The sequence below is a fragment of the Numida meleagris genome, chromosome Z (genome assembly GCF_002078875.1).
Source record: "Numida meleagris isolate 19003 breed g44 Domestic line chromosome Z, NumMel1.0, whole genome shotgun sequence".
NCBI classification, from domain to species: domain Eukaryota; kingdom Metazoa; phylum Chordata; class Aves; order Galliformes; family Numididae; genus Numida; species Numida meleagris.
The window spans coordinates 24,409,526-24,432,699 of NC_034438.1; the positions used below are offsets into that span (position 1 = coordinate 24,409,526).

The 23,174-nt window shown below is 35.3% G+C and overlaps 1 protein-coding gene across 7 annotated transcripts in view; it reads right to left on the bottom strand.

Annotated features, from left to right (window-relative positions):
- The window catches only part of POLK (DNA polymerase kappa), a 37,279-nt gene that overhangs the window by 8,073 nt on the left and 6,032 nt on the right, over positions 1–23,174 (bottom strand). For 6 of the 7 annotated variants that reach the window (XM_021381473.1, XM_021381470.1, XM_021381472.1 and 3 more), the window contains 9 exons: positions 18,765–18,943; positions 16,513–16,632; positions 12,855–13,007; positions 12,363–12,494; positions 8,495–8,648; positions 6,856–7,071; positions 3,675–3,799; positions 3,339–3,505; positions 1,543–1,575 (listed from right to left, as the gene is read on the bottom strand). In XM_021381473.1, coding sequence (XP_021237148.1) covers positions 1,543–1,575; positions 3,339–3,505; positions 3,675–3,799; positions 6,856–7,071; positions 8,495–8,648; positions 12,363–12,494; positions 12,855–13,007; positions 16,513–16,632; positions 18,765–18,902 — 1,238 coding nt within the window. In that variant the 5' untranslated portion in view covers positions 18,903–18,943. The remainder of the gene's footprint in view (positions 1–1,542; positions 1,576–3,338; positions 3,506–3,674; positions 3,800–6,855; positions 7,072–8,494; positions 8,649–12,362; positions 12,495–12,854; positions 13,008–16,512; positions 16,633–18,764; positions 18,944–23,174) is intronic. The other variant, XM_021381477.1, reaches the window with a different exon arrangement.

Here is a 23,174-nt window from a genome sequence, read left to right on the forward strand (position 1 = left end):
AAGATTAGAAAGTCAACATCAGAGCCAAGTGTCAGAAATAAATAATGCAGATACAAAGAAAAATATGCCAGCTAGGATAATTATGGATGGTCACAGAGGTTGAAAAACTAGCTTTCTGCCAAAAACGTTGTTAGAGCTTCTCATCAGGGGAATTAAAATATTGCTTTTTCCATTAATACATCTGCTTTTTAGGAATAACATGAGAAAAAGCAAGTTTCAGTTAGTCATGGCTTTAAGGAACACTGGAATCAAAACTTACAGTGGTTAGATGCTTCTGGAAAAGTTTCACAAATCCATTGTTTCATTTTGGACTTTATATTTTTTGTATTTATGAGTGCAAAGTCCCTACAGTTACACTACTTTTCATGTCTCAAAGTTATATTCAGGTTTACTGGATTGTATTGCATAGTCATCCTCTACTAAGATTCACATTTCCCTAAGTATGTTTGCATGCTGCCAGACTAACAGACTGAATATTTAACTATGGGTCCATTACCCAAGATGTAACTGATGTTATAAAGGTAACACTGCAGTGATTTAAAGCATTGCAATGCTGCAGCATATGGGAAGCTATAGGATTTGGAAGTTTGGAAGGGGCAAGATTCCCTTCGTATATACTAACTGCATGATCCCAGCAGCCCATTGATGTCTCTCCTTTAACCACATCTTTGCTGAGAGAGAATGAAGCAAGGTAAAACATAGAAGGCCATTAGCCTACTCAGATTATCTACCAGACTGCAAACCAGCACAAGACAGGCCTAAGTTTGGTCAGCCTGGAGAAGAAAAGGCTCCAGGGAGACCTCAATTGTGGCCTTCTACTACTTAATGGGGCTTATTAAAAAATATGGAGAGCAGCAGCAGATAGTGATAGGACAAATGAAACAGTTTTAAACTAAAAGAGGGGAGATTTAGATTAGGTATTAGGAGGAAATCCTTACTAAAGTTCCCCCAAACTATTATGTCTCAATAGGAATATTAATCTTTCCTTATTTTCTAAGATGAGGGCAGGATAATTATTACAGTTCTCTACAGATTCTCTCTGGAGTAATTTCTTTCCAAAAAGATTTCTGACATTTCTTTCTAAAAGCTCACCTTTTAAAATGACATGTTGCCTTCTGAAGGAGTGTTAAATTAGTAAGAAATTAAATGTTAGGAAACACATTTCAGCAACCCCTGCAAAATCAGTGCCTTTCAAGACTTCATTACATTATAAATGTTATCCAGGTGACTGCAGGCTACTAGATTAATAGTGGCATTAAGCTGAAACATAAAAAATTCAATGTTTCCACTCTACATTACAGCTAAAAGAGAAGCAGATGATGAGAAAAGGAAAAACAAACCAGCAGGAGTACTTCCAGAGCATTCTGAAGCCAAAAAGGGTTGGGGTGAGGGTGGAGCCTGAATGTGATTTAGTGAGCTTGGTTAGCTTTTTAACGTATGTAAATGCGCAATGAATTTATATGACTAACAAAACCACACACACCTAGATATTAAGTAGATTTAGTGATTAATGTAAATGTTTTCAAGATCAAAAATGTATACCTTTCAGTGCTCATACTTTTTCTTTCTCCATCCCTATAAAAAGAAAAACAAATTAATACACTCAATTTACCAGTAACAGTTATCTTTTTGCTAAACTGAGTCAACTTCAATCATGATTCAATAAATAATAGCAAACATCTCTGTAAAATCTGAACGTTAGCTTTTTCTGCAAATCTTGTACATTAAGCTTGACTAAGTGCAAAGAGAACATACATATATCACTTAATAAATATGTCAATATAATATATAATAATATTTACAGATGTCAATAAGAATTACCAGTTTGCAAAATAAATCTGTTCTCTCTTACCAAAAAGAGTAATCCGAAAACTAAACAAAAATCTGATTGTTTCTCCCAGGTATAACACAAGTACTGCTAGTAAAATTCCAAATTTACTATGCATATTTGAATATTTGTTAGTGTGAAGGTTTAATTTGCTTTCTGTCTAAATTTTCGCCCATAGAAAACATGCCGTGCTATTTGTTTTTTTCTCCTTCCAGTTTTTACAACGAATTCTTTAACAATGGTTCTGCACCTTTAGATGCAGAAGGCCATCAGAGCTTTTTCTTTTTATGTTCTGTTATTTATAAGTTTAAGTCTTTCTTCATAAATAACAAATTTTATATCCTCAAATCTTCAAAAAAGAAGCGAGTCAAAAACAATGACCACAAGACGAACCAGTTATTGAGAACTCATGTGCTCATATATTAAGGGCTTGCTTTTTCCACATTAAAATAACTGAAATCAAGTTGGTGTTAGTAAAAAACCAAACCATGAAACAAATCTCAGATGACATCATTAAAAACATCTTTGGCTTTGCAGTGATAATCTTAATTTTTGACAAGTTTTTTTCCCAGACTGTACAGCATATAAAACAGGGTGAATAAGGAAAGAAAGTCCACCAATTTTAAAGGAGCACTTGAGGTTGCATTATCATACCAGAAACAAATATAACGACAATCTGATTTTATTCAAGTCATCTTTACAAAGTCGACCCTACTGTATGTTTTCTTTCAAGTTATCAACTTTCTGTATTCTTTTTCTTTTCAGAAGCATTCGTGGTAGAACATTACTTGCCTACAAATAATTATCTGTCAAGATTATTTTCTAGACAAATTGGAAAAGTGTAAGACCTATTACTGTCAGAGGCTTAGAAATGAGGTACACAGTTGAAAAGACATATTTACTGGTAAAAATTATTTCTCTCCATCCAAATAAAAGGATAAAAAGCCATTCAGTAATGAATTTTAGAAGAACAGATATGAAGAAGAATTTAAAAATCTTCAGATCTATACTCATAAATTCCTAAGCTATTATAGCCATCTACAGAAAAATGGTAAGGAGACACAGAAAAATTACTTACTTTCAATAGAAAAACAACAGTTTACCACCAAATTATATACCAATGTGATTTTCAGTACAATCAGATAATAAAAAATGGTGAAGGTGTATTATTTTCATCAAAGAAACATGACTGAATACCTCTGCTTTGGATAAATTACTGTTATCTCTTATTTTAGTAATTATGATATTATCCTAAATCATACTGACTTGATTTAATAAAATACACTTATGCACAACTTCTCTAACGGACTGATTAAATTTCGTACGTTACACCCAACAGCCAAACATTAAAAGCAAGAGTTTGTATCCTAGTCACAAGTAGAACAATAACGAATATTTTTTGGACTGTCAATAAAACATACCTTAAAATGTAAATTATATAAAACACACATGGAAACATTTAGCAAAAGGTAAGCACAGGAAATATAAAAGCAACAAAACCAAAGCATACTTTTCCAAATGTGTTGAACCCAGCCCAAGAGAGATATCCAAAAAACTACGCCAAGATGCTTCTGAAAAAAGAAGAGAAAGCAGTGCCCTCTGCTGGTAAAGTTCTGAGCAGGTCACAATTCCAAGGGCTTTTAACATCTTCTCTGTTACTTTTCCTATACCTGGAACCTGTTAAAAAAAAAAAAAAGGAAATTACCATTTATGGATCCAGTACTAAGAAAAAACTTACATAAAACACAACTGGGCATATTACTTGGAAAAAAAAATTCAAGAGAAATCTTGTTTTTAGAACATCAGGAACATAAATGATGGTATAATAAATGTCATAGTATCTCACCTTTCTAATGGGCAAATCTTTTATAAAGTCTAGCACCGCTCGTCTCTCTGGAGAAATTCTGCATTGCCCATTAGGTTTATTACGATCACTGCACATTTTCGCTAACATTGTATTTGGAGCTATTCCTTAAAAACAAAGATAGAAAATTTTGAAAAATACAAGACTGCAATTTCATTCTTCCATTATTTAAAAGCACAAGAGTAGCCTACACATTCGACAAAAGCAAAAGAGAAATGGTAACTAATCATAACCAGACTTCTGGGAATTCTAAAAAAAGAAATGAAAAAAAAAAAAAAAAAAAAAAAAACCTGTAATAAACTTGTGAGAAAATAAATGCATATGACAGTTTAAAAATAATCGATGCATCAGATAAAGTGTACCTGCTATTTTGAGAAAGGGTAACAGAACATGTACTAATCAGTAATGAGGAGCTAAATAACAAGTGCTTTAAAAATAACATCAGTTACATGACTGAATTATTTTATGACAGTGATTATAGTAAGACAAAAGTTGATTCTTACAACAGCAGTTATAATAAACTTCAATGCAAAGGTGTTATTTCTCACTTGTAGTTCAGAAAAAAGACTGAATTTATTTTGACAAAATTTACTAAACTAGTATTTTCTGGACTACCACTGATATGAATTTACTTAGAATTAAAAAATACTTAAGTATTTCACTGGTCCTACTTGGTAGAAAGTAAGTAAGAGTTGCTCTGTTCTATAAAAGCAAATAGCTTTATAAACAAACTATAGCAAAAAAAAAATATATGTATTCTGCTTTACACCCCCAGTGGTCTAAATTTTTATCTGCTTGCTGGTACAACAGTCTAGATCAGGCCTGTGCAACCCGCAGCCCACGTGCAGCATGAGGCCCTGGACAGCTAGTAATGCAGCCCCACAAGATCATAATCTTTTAACATTATAACGTGATGCTTAGCAATATTTTTCATGAGTCAACTGCACACAGCTCAAGTGCCACCTGCACAGGTGAAAACAAGGAAGGTACACTGCAGTGCTAGCTCTGCCTCTCGTGCCCGCAGCACACACTCAGCTGAATTGAAACCCACCTGTACTACACATTACATGCACTTGTGCCACTTAGTGAATAAAAGGCAGCGATTGCTAATACTGATATTTCAACTTACCTATACATGTGTATGCCTGTGAGGGCATACTTTTTTGTATTAAGCAGTTTTGTTATTTAGTTATTAAAATTGGGCTTAGGTTAAAAATAATTCAGTAAGTTGACATGTTCACTGCAGATGAAATATCCACAATACTCATGGAGTGCTGACAAATTTTACAATTTTAAATGTCTCATAAGATTACAAAAAGTGTAAAATAATTTATGATTTTTTTTGTGGATTTGACAGTTCATTTAAACAAGTCAAATAAGCACCTTCAAGGTCAAAAATCAACTTATCTATGCTGTATTTCAAAACATAGCGGGATTCAAACTGAAACAAATTATAGCAAACTCAAGGTATGGCAAATAATTGTATGCACTGTGATACAATAGCTAAACATAGTCCTGTCAACAGTGGAAAAATACATGCTTTGCTTTCCAGTTTGATAAACAAATTTGAAACTATGTTTCAAGATTTCCAAAAAAATCATGAGCTTTCTTTTGTATACTCACAACTCCCTTTTCAGTTCACATAAATATATTGCCTGTGACTTTTCAAATCAAACATACAGAGTTGCAATCAGACATTCAACTCAAAGAAAAATGTGATCATTTCTCTTGATTAGACTTTTATAAAACCTATCTTAACAGAGAAAAATATACCTCACAATCACATCTTATAAATGTAACCTCTTTTTGGCAGTATGTACATTTGTGAACAATTATTTTCAAGGATGGTGATTTTCAAGGAAGAGTAAAATTAGATCAAACAATTTCTGAAAAGCACCTTGAGAGCTCACTAACAATCACAAGCACCTTGAGAACTCACTAACAATCACAGCCACTTCCACTGAACCAGACACTGATACATCTATTTCACAAAAACAACGTCAAACATCCCACTAGTTTTATGTTTTTGTTGACCTCTTTTTTTATGTTTTAATAAAAACTATTGAAAAATAGAAGAGATTTTGTTAGTTACACATGTTAACCACATTACGTGTTTTATATATGGCCCAAGACAATTCCTCTGCTCTCAATGAGGCCCAGGCAAGTAGAAGTATTTCTCTCCTACTATTGCTTATCAGAATTTTCCATTAGCCTTCTAACCATGTTTCATTTTGATGCATTTATAAAAGCTTTATAAACAGTATTTTATCCTTCAGGAGATAACATTTCAGAAGAACAAAATTATCATTTTGCTACTATGTTATGAGATAACATATGGGATCATCTCATCTGTTTCTTCCTACTACCTATTCCTTTACCTCTGCTTGCTTTTAACATTTCCCTGGCCTTCACACCTGCTTCATAATGTTCAGCATTCCCTGATGCCTCACTGACATGGCTCACAAAGCAGTTTGGATGCCATCCAAACCAAATTGCTAGGGACATACTCTTTTTTTTTATTATTTATTAGATACCTAAGGCAGGTTATCAACGCAACAGTTGAGACTTGCAGGTAGGCTGCCTGAAGACAGAAAGCTTGAATGGTTAAATATTAAAAACCTATTCAATGTTTTATTAACTTAAACACATTTACTTCCCTAAGAATCATCTTTTAAATGAATTTTAATACTGTTTTAAAAGGAACAAAAGGAACAGTGTGGCAGAACTGTTAGAAGTAATGGATCTGTTTTTCAAGCTAACAGCAATTTAGCAATCAGTAACAAATTACTCTATAGCCATAAGCTTATTAAAAGAATTTACATGAGGCACTAAAACAAGTATCAGCAGTGCTAATGTTAATTCCTGAGTCCTCTAATTCACTTCTCTACACTACTTCAATTTCAAGAAGAAAGAAGCAAAAAGAAAGATATAACTAATTCTACAATTTAAAAAAAAAAAAAAGAGGAATGGCTTTGATACATATAATGTTTCAGTAATGACTTGAAAGTTACAAGTCTTTACAGAATTGCAAAGGGGACATATTTTTTTGCAACACAAGAATGCTGTGACAATACTTAGTTCTTAAGCCTGTAACATCCCCTGAGATTAGCGTATGACACACTGTGGAAATACAAAAGATTATTATTTATATGTGTTTGAATACCTGCACTAGCAGTTAGTTGAGTTTTCTGCTCAATCCTAAAGCGAATTTCCTTTACAGCTTCTTCTGCAGAAGTTCCAAAGACAACTACATTTTTCAGCGACTGATCTCTTTGTCCAGAGTGATCATCCATTACATATGTGCCATCTTCAAACAGCACTGGTGAAGAAGAGTATCCATCAATATTCAATGTGCCAGATATGTTTATATCCTCTTTATCTGTATTAGATAAATACATAAGCAATTAATCAATACATATACAGCACCTATTTCATTGACTTTCCTCTACAGTAGAGGAAAATAGTTGATTAGCAATTCTGTTTTTCTGTTTGACAAAAAAGTATGCTTATTTAGCCAAAATGACTGCACTGCATTTTCATTTGAAGAAGGAAGAGTCACAATTGTTTTATTCTTCGTAAGATTATACTTGGCTGAAATTAGAATTGGCTAGGAGACTGGACTTCACTTCCAGAAAAGCAGTGAAGTTTAGTGCCTGGTGCTGTAATAGCAGAAAAACGCAAACATTTTGGCATTACTTTTGTTTCATATCACAGAGAAGTCCAGATGCTCCCTTTTTTGTGGGAATAAAAATCTTACGCTTCTTTCTTTTTTGCCAATATTTTCTAATGATACTAAGATACTGCAGTATCTCTGGTTCTAGAATAGCCAGTCTGGTAAGCTTCTAATTTTCAGCTGCAATCATCGTAGAACTAGGAATTACATCAGCCCTTTGTCTGACACTACAAACTTTTCTATTACACTTTCACATTCTGAGTGCTGCATGTGGTAGGAAAAGAACACAAACAGCAGATAAGTATGAAGATATGCATGACTACATACCAATGATATTTAATTTGCAAAGACAATGTCACTTTGTTTCCTTCTAGACTACCAATGCTTTTCATTGCAGCTTCCTTATTAATTATCCTCTTAATAGCTATTTGGATCATTTTTTAATTCTGATAATACAAGCTATCCAGTTTGCACTTCTATCAGCCATTTACTTGACTCCTTTTTTATTATTCCTAATTGGTTACACAGTTGTGGGTGTGGATCAAACTCCACCTTCCAGAGCTGTGTGAAATCCAGCTGTATCTTTAAGCATTACCATATTTCTACAGTGTTCATTTCTTTGCACAGTTCTAGTCTTGTACAATCATCTTAAAAGAGCTTATACACACTTTCTTTGCAGATATTTTCTCACATTTCTGATGTAGAGAACTCATGGCAGTATTTCGTTCTAGAAAACACTTTGGCAAATTATAAATAACCTTTAGATCAGTCAATTTATTTATTCTATACTTCCTTAAGTCACAAGATTATTACTATTTATTTGCAAAATTACAGTTTTGAATTGTGAAGACAAAATATGCAGCTAAAACGTGACTGGGTATAGTAAACCTACTACCACTTCTCACATATTTGTACTCATAAGTTAAAAATACTGCATCTCTAAATCCTAACTGATCAGTATGGCTTTTGTACCTGGGTAAATAATACAGAAAGTGAACCTGTAACCTAACAAATCAGAGGTAGATAGTATACAGAATTACAAAGAATGCACTTAGATATGTGTACTTCCAATGGGAGCTGCTTTTCTGAAGCATATGTTATACGCATGAAAAGAGAGTACTTTGCTTACTTTTTTCTGTAGTGCTTTCTGTGTTCAAAAAGTATCTTCTTTTATCTTCCGGCCAGTTCAGCCTTTCCTCCAAGTGCTCTGTTACATTCAGGTAGGCTTCATCTAGGCCCATAGGCATAAAATGGGGATCATATTCAGCCAGTATTTCTTTAACCTTCATAAATGTATAGAGAAAGTTTAAAACTTCGCTGTAAAAATAGATCTTGACACAGAATCGCTAGGTGAACAAATGTACTCTAAAAGTTCAAGATGACCATTCAACATTAAGGACGTTTATAGAGCAAATAATTTACTGATATTACAAAATCGTAGCACTACTTCTCTCAAGTACCAAGATACCAATAATAAGCAAGTATAGAATCACAGAATCATAGAATCACCAAGGTTGGAAAAGATCTCCAAGACCACCCGGTCCAACCATCCACCTACCACCAACAGTTCTCACTAGACCACGTCTCTCAACACTATATCTAAATGCTTCTTGAACACCTCCAGGGATGGTGACTCAGCCACCTCCCTGGGCAGCCCGTTCCAGCGCCTGACCACTCTTTCTGAAAGGTAGTATTTCCTAACATCCAGCCTGAATCAGCTTGAGGCCATTCCCCCTCATCCTATCACTAGTTACAAGAGAGAAGATGCCGACCCCCAGCTCACTACAACCTCCCTTCAGGTAGTTACAGAGAGCAATAAGGTCTCACCTGAGCCTCCTCTTCTCCAGACTGAACAATCCCAGCTCCCTCAGCTGCTCCTCATAAGGCCTGTGCTCCAGACCCCTCATCAGCTTCATCAGCCTTCTCTGAACACGCTCCAGGGCCTCCATGTCTTTCTTGTAGTGAGGGACCCAAAACTGAACACAGTTCTCAAGGTGCAGCCCCACCAGTGCTGAGTACAGAGGAACAATCACTTCCCTACTCCTGCTGGCAACAGTACTTCCGATACAAGCCAGGATGCCATTGGCCTTCTTGGCCACTTGGGCACACTGCTGGCTCATGTTCAGCTGAGCACAGACCAATACCCCCAGGTCCATTTCCTCTACACAGTCTTCCAGCCACTCTGCCCCAAGCCTGTTACATTGCCTGGGGTTGTTGCAGCCAAAGTGCAGGACCTGGCACTTGGTTGTGTTGAACCTCATCCCATTGGCTTCAGCACAGCGATCCAGCCTGTCCAGATCCCTCTGAAGGACCTTGCTACCCCCCAGAAAATTGACACTTCCTCTCAACTTGGTGTCATCTGCAAACTTGCTGAGGGTGCACTCAATGCCCTTATCCAGGTCATCAGCAAAGATATTGAAGAGGACAGGCCCCAGCATCGACCCCTGAGGAATACCACTCGTGACCGGTCACCTGCTGGATTTAACTCCATTCACCACCACTCTCTGGGCCTGTCCATCCAGCCAGCTCCTTACCCAGCAAAGAGTGTACCTGTCCAAGCCATGGGCTGCCAGCTTCTCCAGGAGAATACCATGGGTGACAGTGCTGAAGGCTTTGCTGAAGTCTAGGTAGACCACACCAACAGCCTTTCCCTCATCCACCAGGTGGGTCAGTAGATCACAGAAGGAAATCAGGTTGGTCAAGCAGGACCTGCCCTTCATGAACCCATGCTGGCTGGGCCTGATCCCTCAGTTGTCCCACACATGCCGTGTGATCTTCCTCAAGACGATCTGCTCCATAACCTTCCCTGGCACTGAAGTCAGGCTGACAGGCCTGCAGTTCCGCAGATCCTCCTTACTGACTCCCATCTACAAGAAGTACATTGGCAAATCTCCAGACCTCTGGGACCTCTTCTGTTGACCAGGAATGCTGATAGATGATGGAAACTGGCTTGGCTATCACCTCCACCAGTTCCTTCAGCACTCTTGGGTGGATCTCATCCGGCCCCATGGACTTGTGGCAGTCCAGGTGGAGTAGTAGGTCTCTGACTGTTTCCTCCTGAATCGTGGGGGGGGTTTATTCTGCTCCCCATCTGAGACTTCCAGGTCAGAAAGTAGAGTAGTCTGAGGATAACTGGCCTGACTTTTAAAGACAGATGTAAAGAAGACATTGAGAAGCTCAGCCTTTTCCTTATCCTCAGTGGTCATGTTCCCAGCCGCATCCAGCAAAGAATGGAGATTCTCCTTGCTCCTCCTCTTACTGTTAATATATTCCTAAAAGACCTTCTTGTTCCCTTTTACCCCAGCAGCCAAGTTGAGTTCAAGCTGGGCTTTTGTCTTTCTGATTTTCTCCCTGCACATCCTAACAAACTCTTTGTACTCCCCCCGAGTTGCCCTTCCCTTGTTCCACAAGAGGCAGATTCTCTTTTTCTTCTGGAGCCTCAGGACAAGCTCCCTGTTCATCCATGCTCATTTCCTTTCCCGCCAGCTCATCTTGCAGCTCAGGGGGACAGCCTGTTCCCGCGCCTTTAAGTGAAGAGGTTTTGAGCACTGTATTTTACTGTACAGGTCACTAAGCTCAGTGAATAAGCACTCCATTGACATTAGGTTCACAGCCACTGCTGTAACTACTTGAACAGAACTCTGGGGATCAGGGAAACTGGGAGAAGCTCAGAAGGAGCACATTAGCTGATTTATCTATCTGCACTGTCAGACAACACACATGCAAAACATAAGAAAAGCCTACATGTGAAATTATATTCAAACAGTTGGTATAGCAGTGGTTTAGACCTCTGTCAGAGCCACCAGCAAAACTCAGCCCAAAATCTTTAATGTTGGGTGCATCTTCCAAAACAACATATTAAATTAAGAGGACAAAAAATATCTCTCCTTTTACTGCTCCTCTTCACCCCTTCTCTCCCTTGTTTTTTGTTTTTGTTTTAACAAGAGGGAAAATTTGATTGCATTATATTTTATCAGTTTTGGTCCAATTATTAGGTATCAAAATATTTGATCATATGCATCTCACCTTCCCATAAACAATTAATGATACGATTCACTGCTCAGCTTTTGCTGACAAAATGAAATAAATCCAAATCCCAAGAGATCACAAATATAAAACCAAAACAACTGTAACTTTAAATACTTTATTCCCATCGAACAACAAATGAAGCATGTATCGTGAAATCCAAGACCCTTAACAAGGGTCAAGTTCAAACACATTCGAAAACAATAATAATTGTAGGCACTGTCTGAAGACAGGAATGAGAAAAATCAAATTCAACAAAAATTAGTCATTATCTTAGATTCATTTATCTGAAGAGATTAAGGCTTCATAAAGCAAATCTATTAATAAACCTTGGCATAATTTTATTGAAGTGAGAGAATTAGTATCATGTGAATTTAAGACCTACAAAATAATTTCACTGTTTTTATTTTTAAACATCAGTTTCCTGTGTCTTAAATATTTCTCATTGTAAGTAAAATCACTTCAGTTAAAGCAAGATGTAATTTCTTTGTTTGCACTTTATTCCTAGTCTCTTCTTTTAAAACGAATGAATCTTGAACTTACTAATACTCTTTGCTTCTGTCTTCAGTAATTCTAAATGATGATTATGTGTTATATCTGTGTTGCCTATGTACACGTAGCTTCCTAACCATTAAATCATATGTCATGATTTTGAAGTTTTAAGAATAATATGGCCAAACTTGTATCACTAGCTCATTACAGAATTTTGAAATTTTCTATCATTACCACTACTAACTTTATTAAAACTGCAACGAGGTGAATACAATGCCTTTTTATCTCCTGGCCCAAAAGCACCCTTTTTTTTTTTTTTTTTAAACTTAAATTCTTCCATGATGTGGCTTTGAATGTAACATTTAAACTGCCACATCTTGTATTATCTAAAACTGATGCATTGATAAAGTCACAAACAACAAACAAACAAAGTACATTGATCCTTGGTTAGAATGTTTTTTTCATTTTTCCAGACTTACCTCTTTACTCACTTTTCTGTATTTTTCAAAGTTTAATGGTACTATAGTTAGATGTGGACAGAGCTTTTTAGCAATAAATCCAGGCATGGCTGCACGTACACCAAATCTCCTAGCATGGTAGTTTGAGGTGGACTTAGAAGAGGAGAAGAAGTAAGTTTAGTGTTTAGTAATCAAGTTTTACTCAATGACACTTAGTGTTAAATAATCAAGTTCTGATCATGTAACTCCACATTGAAAAGACCGAAAAGGATGAAAATTAATATATTTTTTTTCCTTTTCCAGTCTGCTTGCATCTTTTAGCATTTGCTACACCTTCTACTAAAAAACAAAGTTCTGCTTAACATGGCCTAGAATAGATATTTCCTCTACCATTCCTGTTATTTTTTTCAGAAAGTCGTGAAACTTCTCTTTATCATATGCTATTATTGTACATTTTATCACACTTCAGATTAATGCAGTCAATTTCTATATTAGCTTGACATTTGGCCTTACCAACATACTCATTGATCCCACTGCAATAGGCTTTTCCTTCAGCTCTGGATTGTCTCTCATTTCCACAGCTGCATAGAAGGCATCCATGTCAATGTGCACAATAGTACTACTGAGGTTGCGGCTCTGTTCCAGTTCCATCACAAGTTTGTCCACCTGAACAAAATAAAGTAATAATTAAAAAAGCTATTAACCTTGCAGAAGTGCAACAGTACACACAATTCTAAAGACTTTGATGTATTTGGCACATTGTTTAAAAAAAAAAGTTTCTGGCGACTCTCTCAGAGAGAACACTGCTAGAGCAAATGGTACAAAAAGCAACAAACCCCACACTAGTGAAAAAAATACAAAACCTAATTCAGACAGTAACTTGGTAAGACCCTCTGAAGATGCAGCTTCAGCTACTGTCATATAGGTTATTTTAAAAACAAACAAACCAAATGAAATTACATTAATAGAATGTGAATTTCCAATACACCTAACTGAAGCTATCACACTTCAGAAATTGGCTCAGACATGTGAAAAAAGACCAGCAGCTCAAAGGGCAGTACAATCTATCTCACTTTGTGAGAAAGAAGGTCTCAGATAGGTTCATTTACTGCAAAGAAAGCTGCTGTTAATCCCCCTGTAAAGTTCCTCAGCATTTGTTACCAGAATATGTAACACAAGGCTGGACTGCTAGCAAAACCATATGGTGACTTTTGAACATCATATACGGAAAAGAGTTATAAAGTATTTTACTTCTCTCTGTGAGTTAAATATATATCTCCTACTAGCAGACTGTGGGTTTGATCAGCTCCACAATGCTCTGAAGCAGCCGAACATAGATTTCTGCATAAAAATACTTTGTTTTTCTTAATTTATTTGCATTCTTTTACTGAGAGAACTGGAGGTTTTGTGTTTGTTTCAGAAATATCATTCAACTATGAACAAGGTATGAAATGAGTATCACTAGAAAGTATGAGTGCATTACTTAATAGAAAATTACGGCCTACTGACTTAAGATGACTATGTTGTCATTACCATACATCATCCTAGAAGCAAAAGAGAAAATATCAAAAAACGAGAACAAAGGAAGTGTTATCAAACTATCACTGCCTAGTCACATTAATGACTATGCTAACCTCTATTTACACAAACAAAAGTTGCTGTGATTGGAAAAAAAACAACGAGCTTCATGCACATTAGAGCTCAAGAAATGCATGTAGTGAAAAGGAACAGAAGTTTCACTCTGTGTGCAAGAACAAGGACACTCACAAACATTTGTGACATCAAGGTACCATCACAGAAATGTCTCTGACTTGATTGTAATGAGTTTATGGTCCTGAAAAGGAACAGTTACGTGCAATTTGCAAAGTCACTGCTAGAGCTGTTCTCTGATGATCTTTTTTTCCTTCACAGAGCTGCTTAATAAAATAAACAAAAAACTAATCTAAAATCTCAGCCTTTGAGGCAGAAGATACTTGAACAAAGACAAGTGGATATGAATGTCCTAAATGAATTGCTGAATAATTATTTACTTAGTCTCTTCTCTTGCTTGTTCCAAGTTCATTTTAGAGGTGAAATGGGACCTCAAATAAGGCTATTCCATACAGAAGAATACAGTACGTTCCCCATGGCTGAACAAACTGATTTAGAGAAATTAAGGGCCCAAGTGAAAGTGGTGCAGGCAGGCCACTATTTACTAGCTACTGACATGATGCAACATATGGAAAAATGTTTCTTACATTGTTAGAGAATGCAAAATATGCAAGATACAAGTTTCCTATCTTAAATTGCATAATCAAATTAAGATATTAAAGGATTATTCAAAACTTCTTTAATGTTTGTAAAAGTATTTGACAGGATAGAAGAAAAAAATAATGATACTACTTTTTGGGACAAGAGTAACTATTTAAGGAATAAACATCTAGGATAAACCACACAGCAATAAAACTAGCAAGCATCATGAGAAGGGCTTGCAAATCTGGTAGCAGCTGGATACTTCTGAAGTATTGTTACCTTGTGGAACTTCAAGTAGTTCCACTCTAAGTGATTAGCAAAACCTAAAAATGTTACAGACAAGTTTTCAGAAATTAAGAACTGTATGATACTTAATAGAGAATGGCATTTACTAGAAGAACTTGAAATGACCTCTTCAAACCTGCTGGAGTGGTGAGAAAGACCACTCATTTATGCTACTGTTTCCACAATGTATCCAAGATTTTGTCCAACAAATCAGTAAGTGGGAATTTTTTCGTGAGTTTGATTTTACATTAGAGAACTTGCACAGACTGCCAGCTTAGGAAGCTGTATCTCAGCCTCTAAGCACCCTACCAACAAGGCTCAACCTGCAGCTGAAAACTTGCATCATTCGTGTTAACAGATATATATATATATATATAATAAATATACATATATATTTGTAATTCCAAAGCATCTCCTAGTTACACATTCTAGGAGAAGAAATTCTCTCACAATATATCAGAAGGTAGTATTGAAATGAAGAGAAAATGATAGACAAGAAGAAAGTTAAAGATGATAATGAGAGCTAGATATACCCGTATCTGAAAAACTTAGAGAAGCAGATTAAGTACTACACAGCATATATTAACGAAGTCACACAGGACAAAGGTGACTTGAGACATTGAAGGTTGAGGTAACAGCCTGGGAAATATGCCTCAGCTTCTCACCTACAAAACAAAAATATCACACTACTTTGTTGGAGTTTTGCAAGAATAATTTAAAGAATTCACAATATGTAGTGTACAGCCTAGAAAAGCCTATGAGGAAGACAGTAATTTTACATTTAAAGCTGGATTAGACTAGCGTATAACAAATAAGCCTTGGGGCCATCCATTGAGCAATAAGGAAAACAGTAAATAATTGCTCACTCAGTGAACACTGTCTGCACTGTGCACTGAGTGAAACAGGAAGCCTATTAGAGAAAAATGGTATGCTATCATGTAATTAAAGGCTGAATCACAGTACAAATGAGAAAGGAAGTGAATTAAGCCTCTACAAGCAACTTTAATTGCATTGTGTCTAAGAATATAGTGTGCAACCTGGTGTAGTTTTCTTCTAACAGTATTTAACACAGAGTACTATTTAGGATTTTGTTACCTATTATTAGCACATGAGAAGAAAAAATTCCCTCCATCTTTGTAGTTTAGGACATATGTATTTCTTGTGACTTCTTACCATTCATTAAATAGCATAGATAAGGAATAAGTTAATCAGGAAGAGGTGAAAGCTCTGACCATCTTCATTTCATTGAGGGTCATTTAACACAACAATATATACTTTCTAAAACTGAAGACTGCTATGATATTTATTAACAAAGTATTTAATAAAACTTTTCCAGAAACCCTAATGATATCCCTTCAAACTGTTTGGACTTAGAAGGACAGGATTTTTTTTTTCTTCATTCTAATCATACAAAAAACATTTCACATAGGTTTTAGAACTTATTTAATCTTCTTCCAGGAATTTTTTATTACACTTACATCCTCAAATCATTGTACAAACTTTTACTTGCATGACTAACACATAAACAGTATCTAGTTTTGTGCTTATCAACAAAATTTACTGTAGTAAATTAAAACACAACAAAACGTTTATCATCCTCTCAAAAAAAAATTAAAAAAAATAGCCAAATGAAAAAAATTTACAAGATTAGTACCTGCAACTGCGCTTTCAACAGCTGTTGTTGTGTAATTTTCTCCTTAAGCTGCATCATTTTCTCAATTCGTTGGTTAACCTGTTGATCTTTCTTGAGTTCATTTTCATAAAATTTGGAGCCCTGGAAGAAAATTACAAAAAAAGTAAGGTTTTAATTTGTCTTTTCATGTAACGAACAAATTTGATCTTTAAACATAGAAAATGTTAAACACACTATTGAATACTTTGGATTTTCATATAGTTGGTACACTAGAGATTAGTGGTACCTCACATATACCTTACCATACCTCCTTAGACAACACAACATATTATTATTCCTTCTCAGTCCCATTCTGACTGTAGGAGACTACACAGGGGACTATTTAGAGAACATTTCCAAAATAGTAGATAAAAGTCTATTATTCACACTACCCTCAAGATAAGGACTATAAAGGTCAAAAAAAAAATTGATTTAAGCATTTTCTCAGATGTCTGCATAAATGAATCTACATGGAAGAGTATATAAATTACATTATAAAAGTCAAATCCACTTCTAAAGTTCAGTATTTTTTGATCATTTGTTCTTGAAAGATACTGCAGAACTAGAAGGTATTTGAAAAAGGACGATGGAAAGCAAATGTGCAAAAAAAGACCCCTCATTCTCAAGTATGTAACTGCTCCCTAAAGAAAACAGATGAATGAAAGGAGATGTAATGAAAACATACAAAGAAGACAACAACACAGAGAAAATACACTTTTTTATTTCCCTTTATAACTCACAACAAAGGAGAAAACATATATAATGAAAAGGAGAAGAAAAAAAATTATAAACCAGGAAATATGTATTTTTTTTTGGAACATCCGCTTAGCTTACAACAGAAACAACATTTGTAGGATGAGGCACTATCTTTTATTGAGTCATCAGATAAGATCAGCAAAAGGACATAATTTTAGTTCAGAGATTCTAACAAACAAATTAGCACCAACACTAAGAATTGAGGCACAGTCAAATAAGAACTAGACATTTACAAATAAAGCAAAAATATCCATTTATATAATAATAGCAAAAAAAAAAGATTTAAAGGAAATACTATAATATGTCACAACTTATTGCTTAGAGGAAATCTCTAAACAGAAGAAATAAAGGATATGTTTTCCTTCAATATCAGACATACACATCATCTTTTTTCCCCTCTGCAATCAAACATGACTTGTTAAGTCTCATTGAAAGAAATCAGTATGAAAATGTTGGGGTGGAGAGTTGCCTAGTATTTAAGACTGTTATTAAAGCAGTTCTTTCTTACCATCCCAAGCAGTATTTCACAGTTGAAATTATGTAGACCCTTGTTGTAGTATAATTGTGGGTAGAGTTTGTTAAGTGTACTTTTGAAAGGATGAAAAATGAAGGAAAGTTTCAGAAAGAATAAAAGCTTATTTTCAGACTTCTTGATCTATAGATGGCATTATGTTCTCTTGCTTTACTTACAGAAATGTATCAAGAAAACCTACTTATCAGTTTTAAAAGCCCTTTTCACAGTACATTCTATTTCAACACAGGTGATTAAACAGTAACTGTCCCACAGAAATAATCTCTCCAATCACATTATGACCATGCATCTGACAAAGCACTAACTTTTCAAGAAATAATGCACACAACAAGGAGAGGAAACAACTAAATCGACAGGAGTCTTAACACTACATAAAGTATCATTAAAGTGAAAATACAAGTAAAAGAAGTTTGCTAAATAAATGCTGTTTCTAGCATGTTCCCCATTCCTCAGTTTACCCTAGAGTGTGTAAAGCACCAACAGAAAACACTTTCTTACCACTGTCTGTGGTACGCTTGGTATGGTTAGGACATGACAGACTGACACATGAATTCTTGAGCAAAAAATATCATGCAAATAACATTGGGATATAGTAACATCAAATGAAATAAACATTTATGAAAGGAAAAGAAAGAGCTGCCTGAATAAAGTGTTATCCCCATATAGTTGCATCTGCAGGCCCCTCAAGAAAAAAATAAGAGGACTAATATTTCAGTGCTTTGTAGAGTTGTAGTCTCTTTCATGGATCTTTGTCACAAAACTGCATACTATTGGCATTCTGCTCAAGAACCCCTTAAGAAAAAGGACGGAAAGAAAAGGACAAAGGAATTCTATTAAAAACATTAAAAATCCAGTCACATCAACTTCATCATTCATGTGAATGTAGATATGTGTAGATCTGCTGGCAAGAATAAATAAATAAATATATAAATATAATCAAACCAACCTTGGAAGCTTCCATGATGATTTTATTGATTTTCTCTTTATCCAAACCTTGCATTCCAGCTTTGTTATCATTGAGGCCCATTCTAAGTAGAGCTCCACCATTACAAGAGGTGTTATCAACTTTATTCATGTTGTCCATAGTACTTTTTGAAGACCACTATCTTTCCTGAGACTTAATACCTGTAAAAAAAAAAAAAAAGAATTTAAGTCAAGTACTTGTTCCTAAGTTCCAGCTGGACAATACAAAAGTAATTTGTAGAACTCATTTGCTGTATGTTGTATTTGTTCATGAAAACAACACATACATCACAAATACGAAGACATGTTTGTGTGAAGTGGTTGACCTTCCATAACCACCAAATAAAGCCAGTTTCAGTGTTTGGAGAGAGTAAGGTTTTACCTCTTTAGTAAATGAAAAACAAACTCTTTTAAAAGTTCCCTTAATCAGGTGCTTCCTGATTAAGCACCAACAGCTTCCGTAAAGGTTAGGATCTCATATCATGCATATGAGACTTACGTCTGTATATAACCCCATCAGAACAAACAGTAATATCCTGAACACAATAAGCTGCATTACTTTCCAAAAAACAAAACAAACAAAAAAGCAGAACGATTTTAAACTGCAGAAGATTGTCATTCATTTAGTCCTCATTCCTGCTGGAGAGGTGCCATATAAATGTTCCCAGTAATTTCTAGCTCTAACTCAAAACTTCTGCTCGAGTTACAGCTCATCTTTTAGAAGCAGACGGCTTCAATTAAAAATTTTGAATAAATCTTTATTTTTTAATTCAGGGTAAAATTCCTGCATTCTTTTTCTCCATTAATTCATAGAGCCATAACACCCAACTAATAGAACATACCAAACTTTAACTACTCAGTTGCTGCCATACATAATTTCTTACATGTGCAGGCACTTCTGATATGTGACATCTTCCCTTATGCCCTACAAAAGTAAATAGCTGAACTTTTTCATCCGTGGTACATTGTTTATAAGATAATAAACTGATCTTAAACTGAACAAACAAAAGCTGTCTTCTGGAGCACAATCTTGTGATCCTATTTTTGCCAGATTAAAATACACAGGATCCAAGTCTGATATTGGACTGAATTATTTAATGCAAATTTATTACTGGAAAACCATACAGAAGTACTTTAAACCTACCCTAAGCTGCTGACTAATGAACAAATTCAGCTTTCCTTTCACAAAGGAAGTACATTCACTCCTTAACTTCCCCTTCAAGCTGCTCCCTGTGACAGTAGCCCTTCCTGCTGGGAGAAGTCATACCCTTTCAGGCTCTTACAGCAGCTCTGTTAAACACAGCTACAACCTACACAAATTCAAGAGTGTTAGAATTGTTCTAGAAGGTATTTTTAAATGCTGCTTTAACTACTCAAGGACTAATATGGAACTCATTCAACCAAACTGAAAAATGTTATTATGTGTTTTTCCATACAAAGCTAATTTTTTTTGCGTGCATGTAATAAAAGAACCACATGGGTGACTTATTTTAAATTAATGGTGGAGTGTTGTTATTTTCCTGACGATCACCTCCTGAAACATACTAGACAAATGAAATTAGACATTAAAGCCGCACATAAAAAATCTCTGACAAAAATACCCCATTTTTAATCATACTCAACCAATTCAGATTATTTTGTATGACACTTTCCAAAGACACAAGACCAATTAAGTAATGTTGTGTTTATCTGTATAGTTTGTAGCATTTCAAGGAATAGAAAGTACTTGGAGACGTAGAGATTGGAACTCCTGGCACTACTGTAGCTAAAGAGCTACTAAAGAGTCAGCTGGGAATGGGAAAGGCTTCATAGCTCTTGTGTGTATCCATCAAATAAAAGACCACAATGACTAACACTTTCATTAATTTTCCATTTGCCAGAGCCTGTAACAGGACTAATAGACAACTTCCAAAAGGGGGAAAAAAAACCACCTGCATTGCACACTTCAGTTCCAAGTTTCATCTCAAGTTCTTGAAAACCCCCACTTCAATTAGCTACTCAATAATTCCAGTGTTACTTGCAGTCTATAGTAATTAGTGGGTATAATTACAAATTAACACTTTTCTCGAGGTAAATAACCCTCCATTACTTCCCCTGGTTCTTTTATCACTCCTTCTCTTCAAGAAGTTGGCACGAACACAGTTATTGCTTCCTACTCCAGGCTTTGCAGCTTGGTCCTGCACTCTTAAAAGCCTCTTTACCCCAGCACATACAAATCTTTCTCTCTCTTCATTCATAAAGCCTCAGTCTTATAGCAAGGGCTTTAAACACTAACTCATGTGTTTAACTCCATGTCCTTCCCTCTCACATTACTATATATCCTATTAGAAAAAAAATACCACAATGATGAAAGAAAACAGTCTTTAAAAAGTCTCAGATAAGCTCATCTCCTAGTGCATTTTACCTTTTCATCTTCCTGTGTATACCAAAATACATCAACAGTAACAGAAAACAAAAAGTATATATAAGGTAATAACTTAGCTGGAATTAAGAAAATATTTATCTGAGGACATGACATCAGTTCTCCACAGAAGCTTAAATATATAGAGAAGGGACATGAACAGAACCTGGAGTCTATCTTGCTTTCAGAATAAGAGGTCTGAAAAAACATGTTAAATGTTTAGCATATTTAAATGTATCACAGAAGCAACAATAGAATAGCAGATATAGCACTGTCAGACAAAACAGTCAGTGGATCATATGCAATAAAGAAAATGACAATATTTAAATGAAATGCAGGAGAAGCACCATTTGAAACACTGTACAAAATGTTAATAAAATGTCAGTGTGGAAGTTTATCGTCACCATGGAAAACAGTCTCCATGGAAAACTGACCTAGAGAAAGCAGTTAGCTTGTGGTGTCTTGTGTTTTAGCTAAAACAAGTTGAAAAAGTGGGTAAAAATTTAGACTAATGAAACACTAGCTTAGAACTGTCTAGGCAAAGAGTGACATATTTGTGGCATGCTGTCACCTCATTAATCTGCTGCAAGACTGCGTTGTTTCCATTAAAGAAGACATGTTAAATTTCTCACAGGGTCACAGCAAGTAAAAAGGGTATGAAATCAGAAGTCTGTGAAGGCAGTCTACAGTTAAATACCATTCTATTAATCTTGTTATTTGGAGATGGGCATGGGGAGCAGTAGAATCATCTTTACGTGGAAGATGTAACTTTCCAATTGCTACTGAAAGGGCCTCTACAGATAAAGAAGAAGACTTGAGCATTGACTGTCAACAGGTAATAGCTGAATAAAAAGGTGGAGAGGAACCACAGAATGTCATCACCATACAGAAGGCTTTGTTAGTAGTCTGGGATGCTTTTAAATGGAAAAGACAAAATCCTAATGCAACTCCTTTAGAAGCAAGCATAGAAACTCAGCTGAATCAAAAAGATTGGATTTTATAGTATATGAAAGCATACTACACTGAGACTGAAACAGCAAGTAACATCAGACAAATTATTTAATTTCAAGTGCCTCTACCTGTATTCATATTTAGCATCTGTTTGTGTTAAGTAGCCTGAAGGAGATAGGTTATATTTGTGAGCTGTGCTATTCCTCCAGTCTGTATTCATTAAACACCCAGCAATTCCAGTAACAGAATCACAGAATTGTAAGGGTTGGAAGGGACCTCTAGAGATCAAGACAGAAACAGAATAGAAAATCTGCGTGTAGTGTAAGAACTTAAAGCAGTTATTATTTTCACATAGAAAAATACAATGTGAGAGAAAGATAAAAAAATATTTCTAAAATATTCAGTTCAGTGGACTTGTATCCATTGTTATTGCATCCATGTTATTGCAAGGCAATAACATTCACAAAATTGTTACACTTTGTCCTTTATTGATAGTGTAATAACTTGCTGAGAAGGAACATTAGGAATAGGAAGTGACAACTGTGAAATTTGGAAAAAAGAAACTGTCATATCAAATGATAATTTGACGCATGTAAATTGTGTAACAATTCTCATGAAGAAAAGCTGTTATCTGTGCTACCACAGATACTCATGTCAACAAAAGAAACAAAGCATGAGATGCAAAGACTACTGAGATACACAACTGCTTACCCTCCCTGAAGATCCAAGGAATCAATATGTGTAGCACAAATGTAAAGGATCCCCCTTTTATATCTAAATTGCCCACAGCGAATCTTCACAGCATAAAAATATACAAGTTGTGTAAAAATACACATATGCTGAAGTTGCAATAGCAACATTTCATGAAAATCTGACATCTCATTTATTATAGTAAAAAAAAGAAATCCTGTTTTCTTTTCATTAAAATGTTTTGGACATTTCCTTAAGTTCTTCTTATCTTATTTTAGAAAGAAGAAAACAAAATAATGACAGCTACCTCTACACATAACCATGGAGAACGAGGGATGAACTAATGTTGCG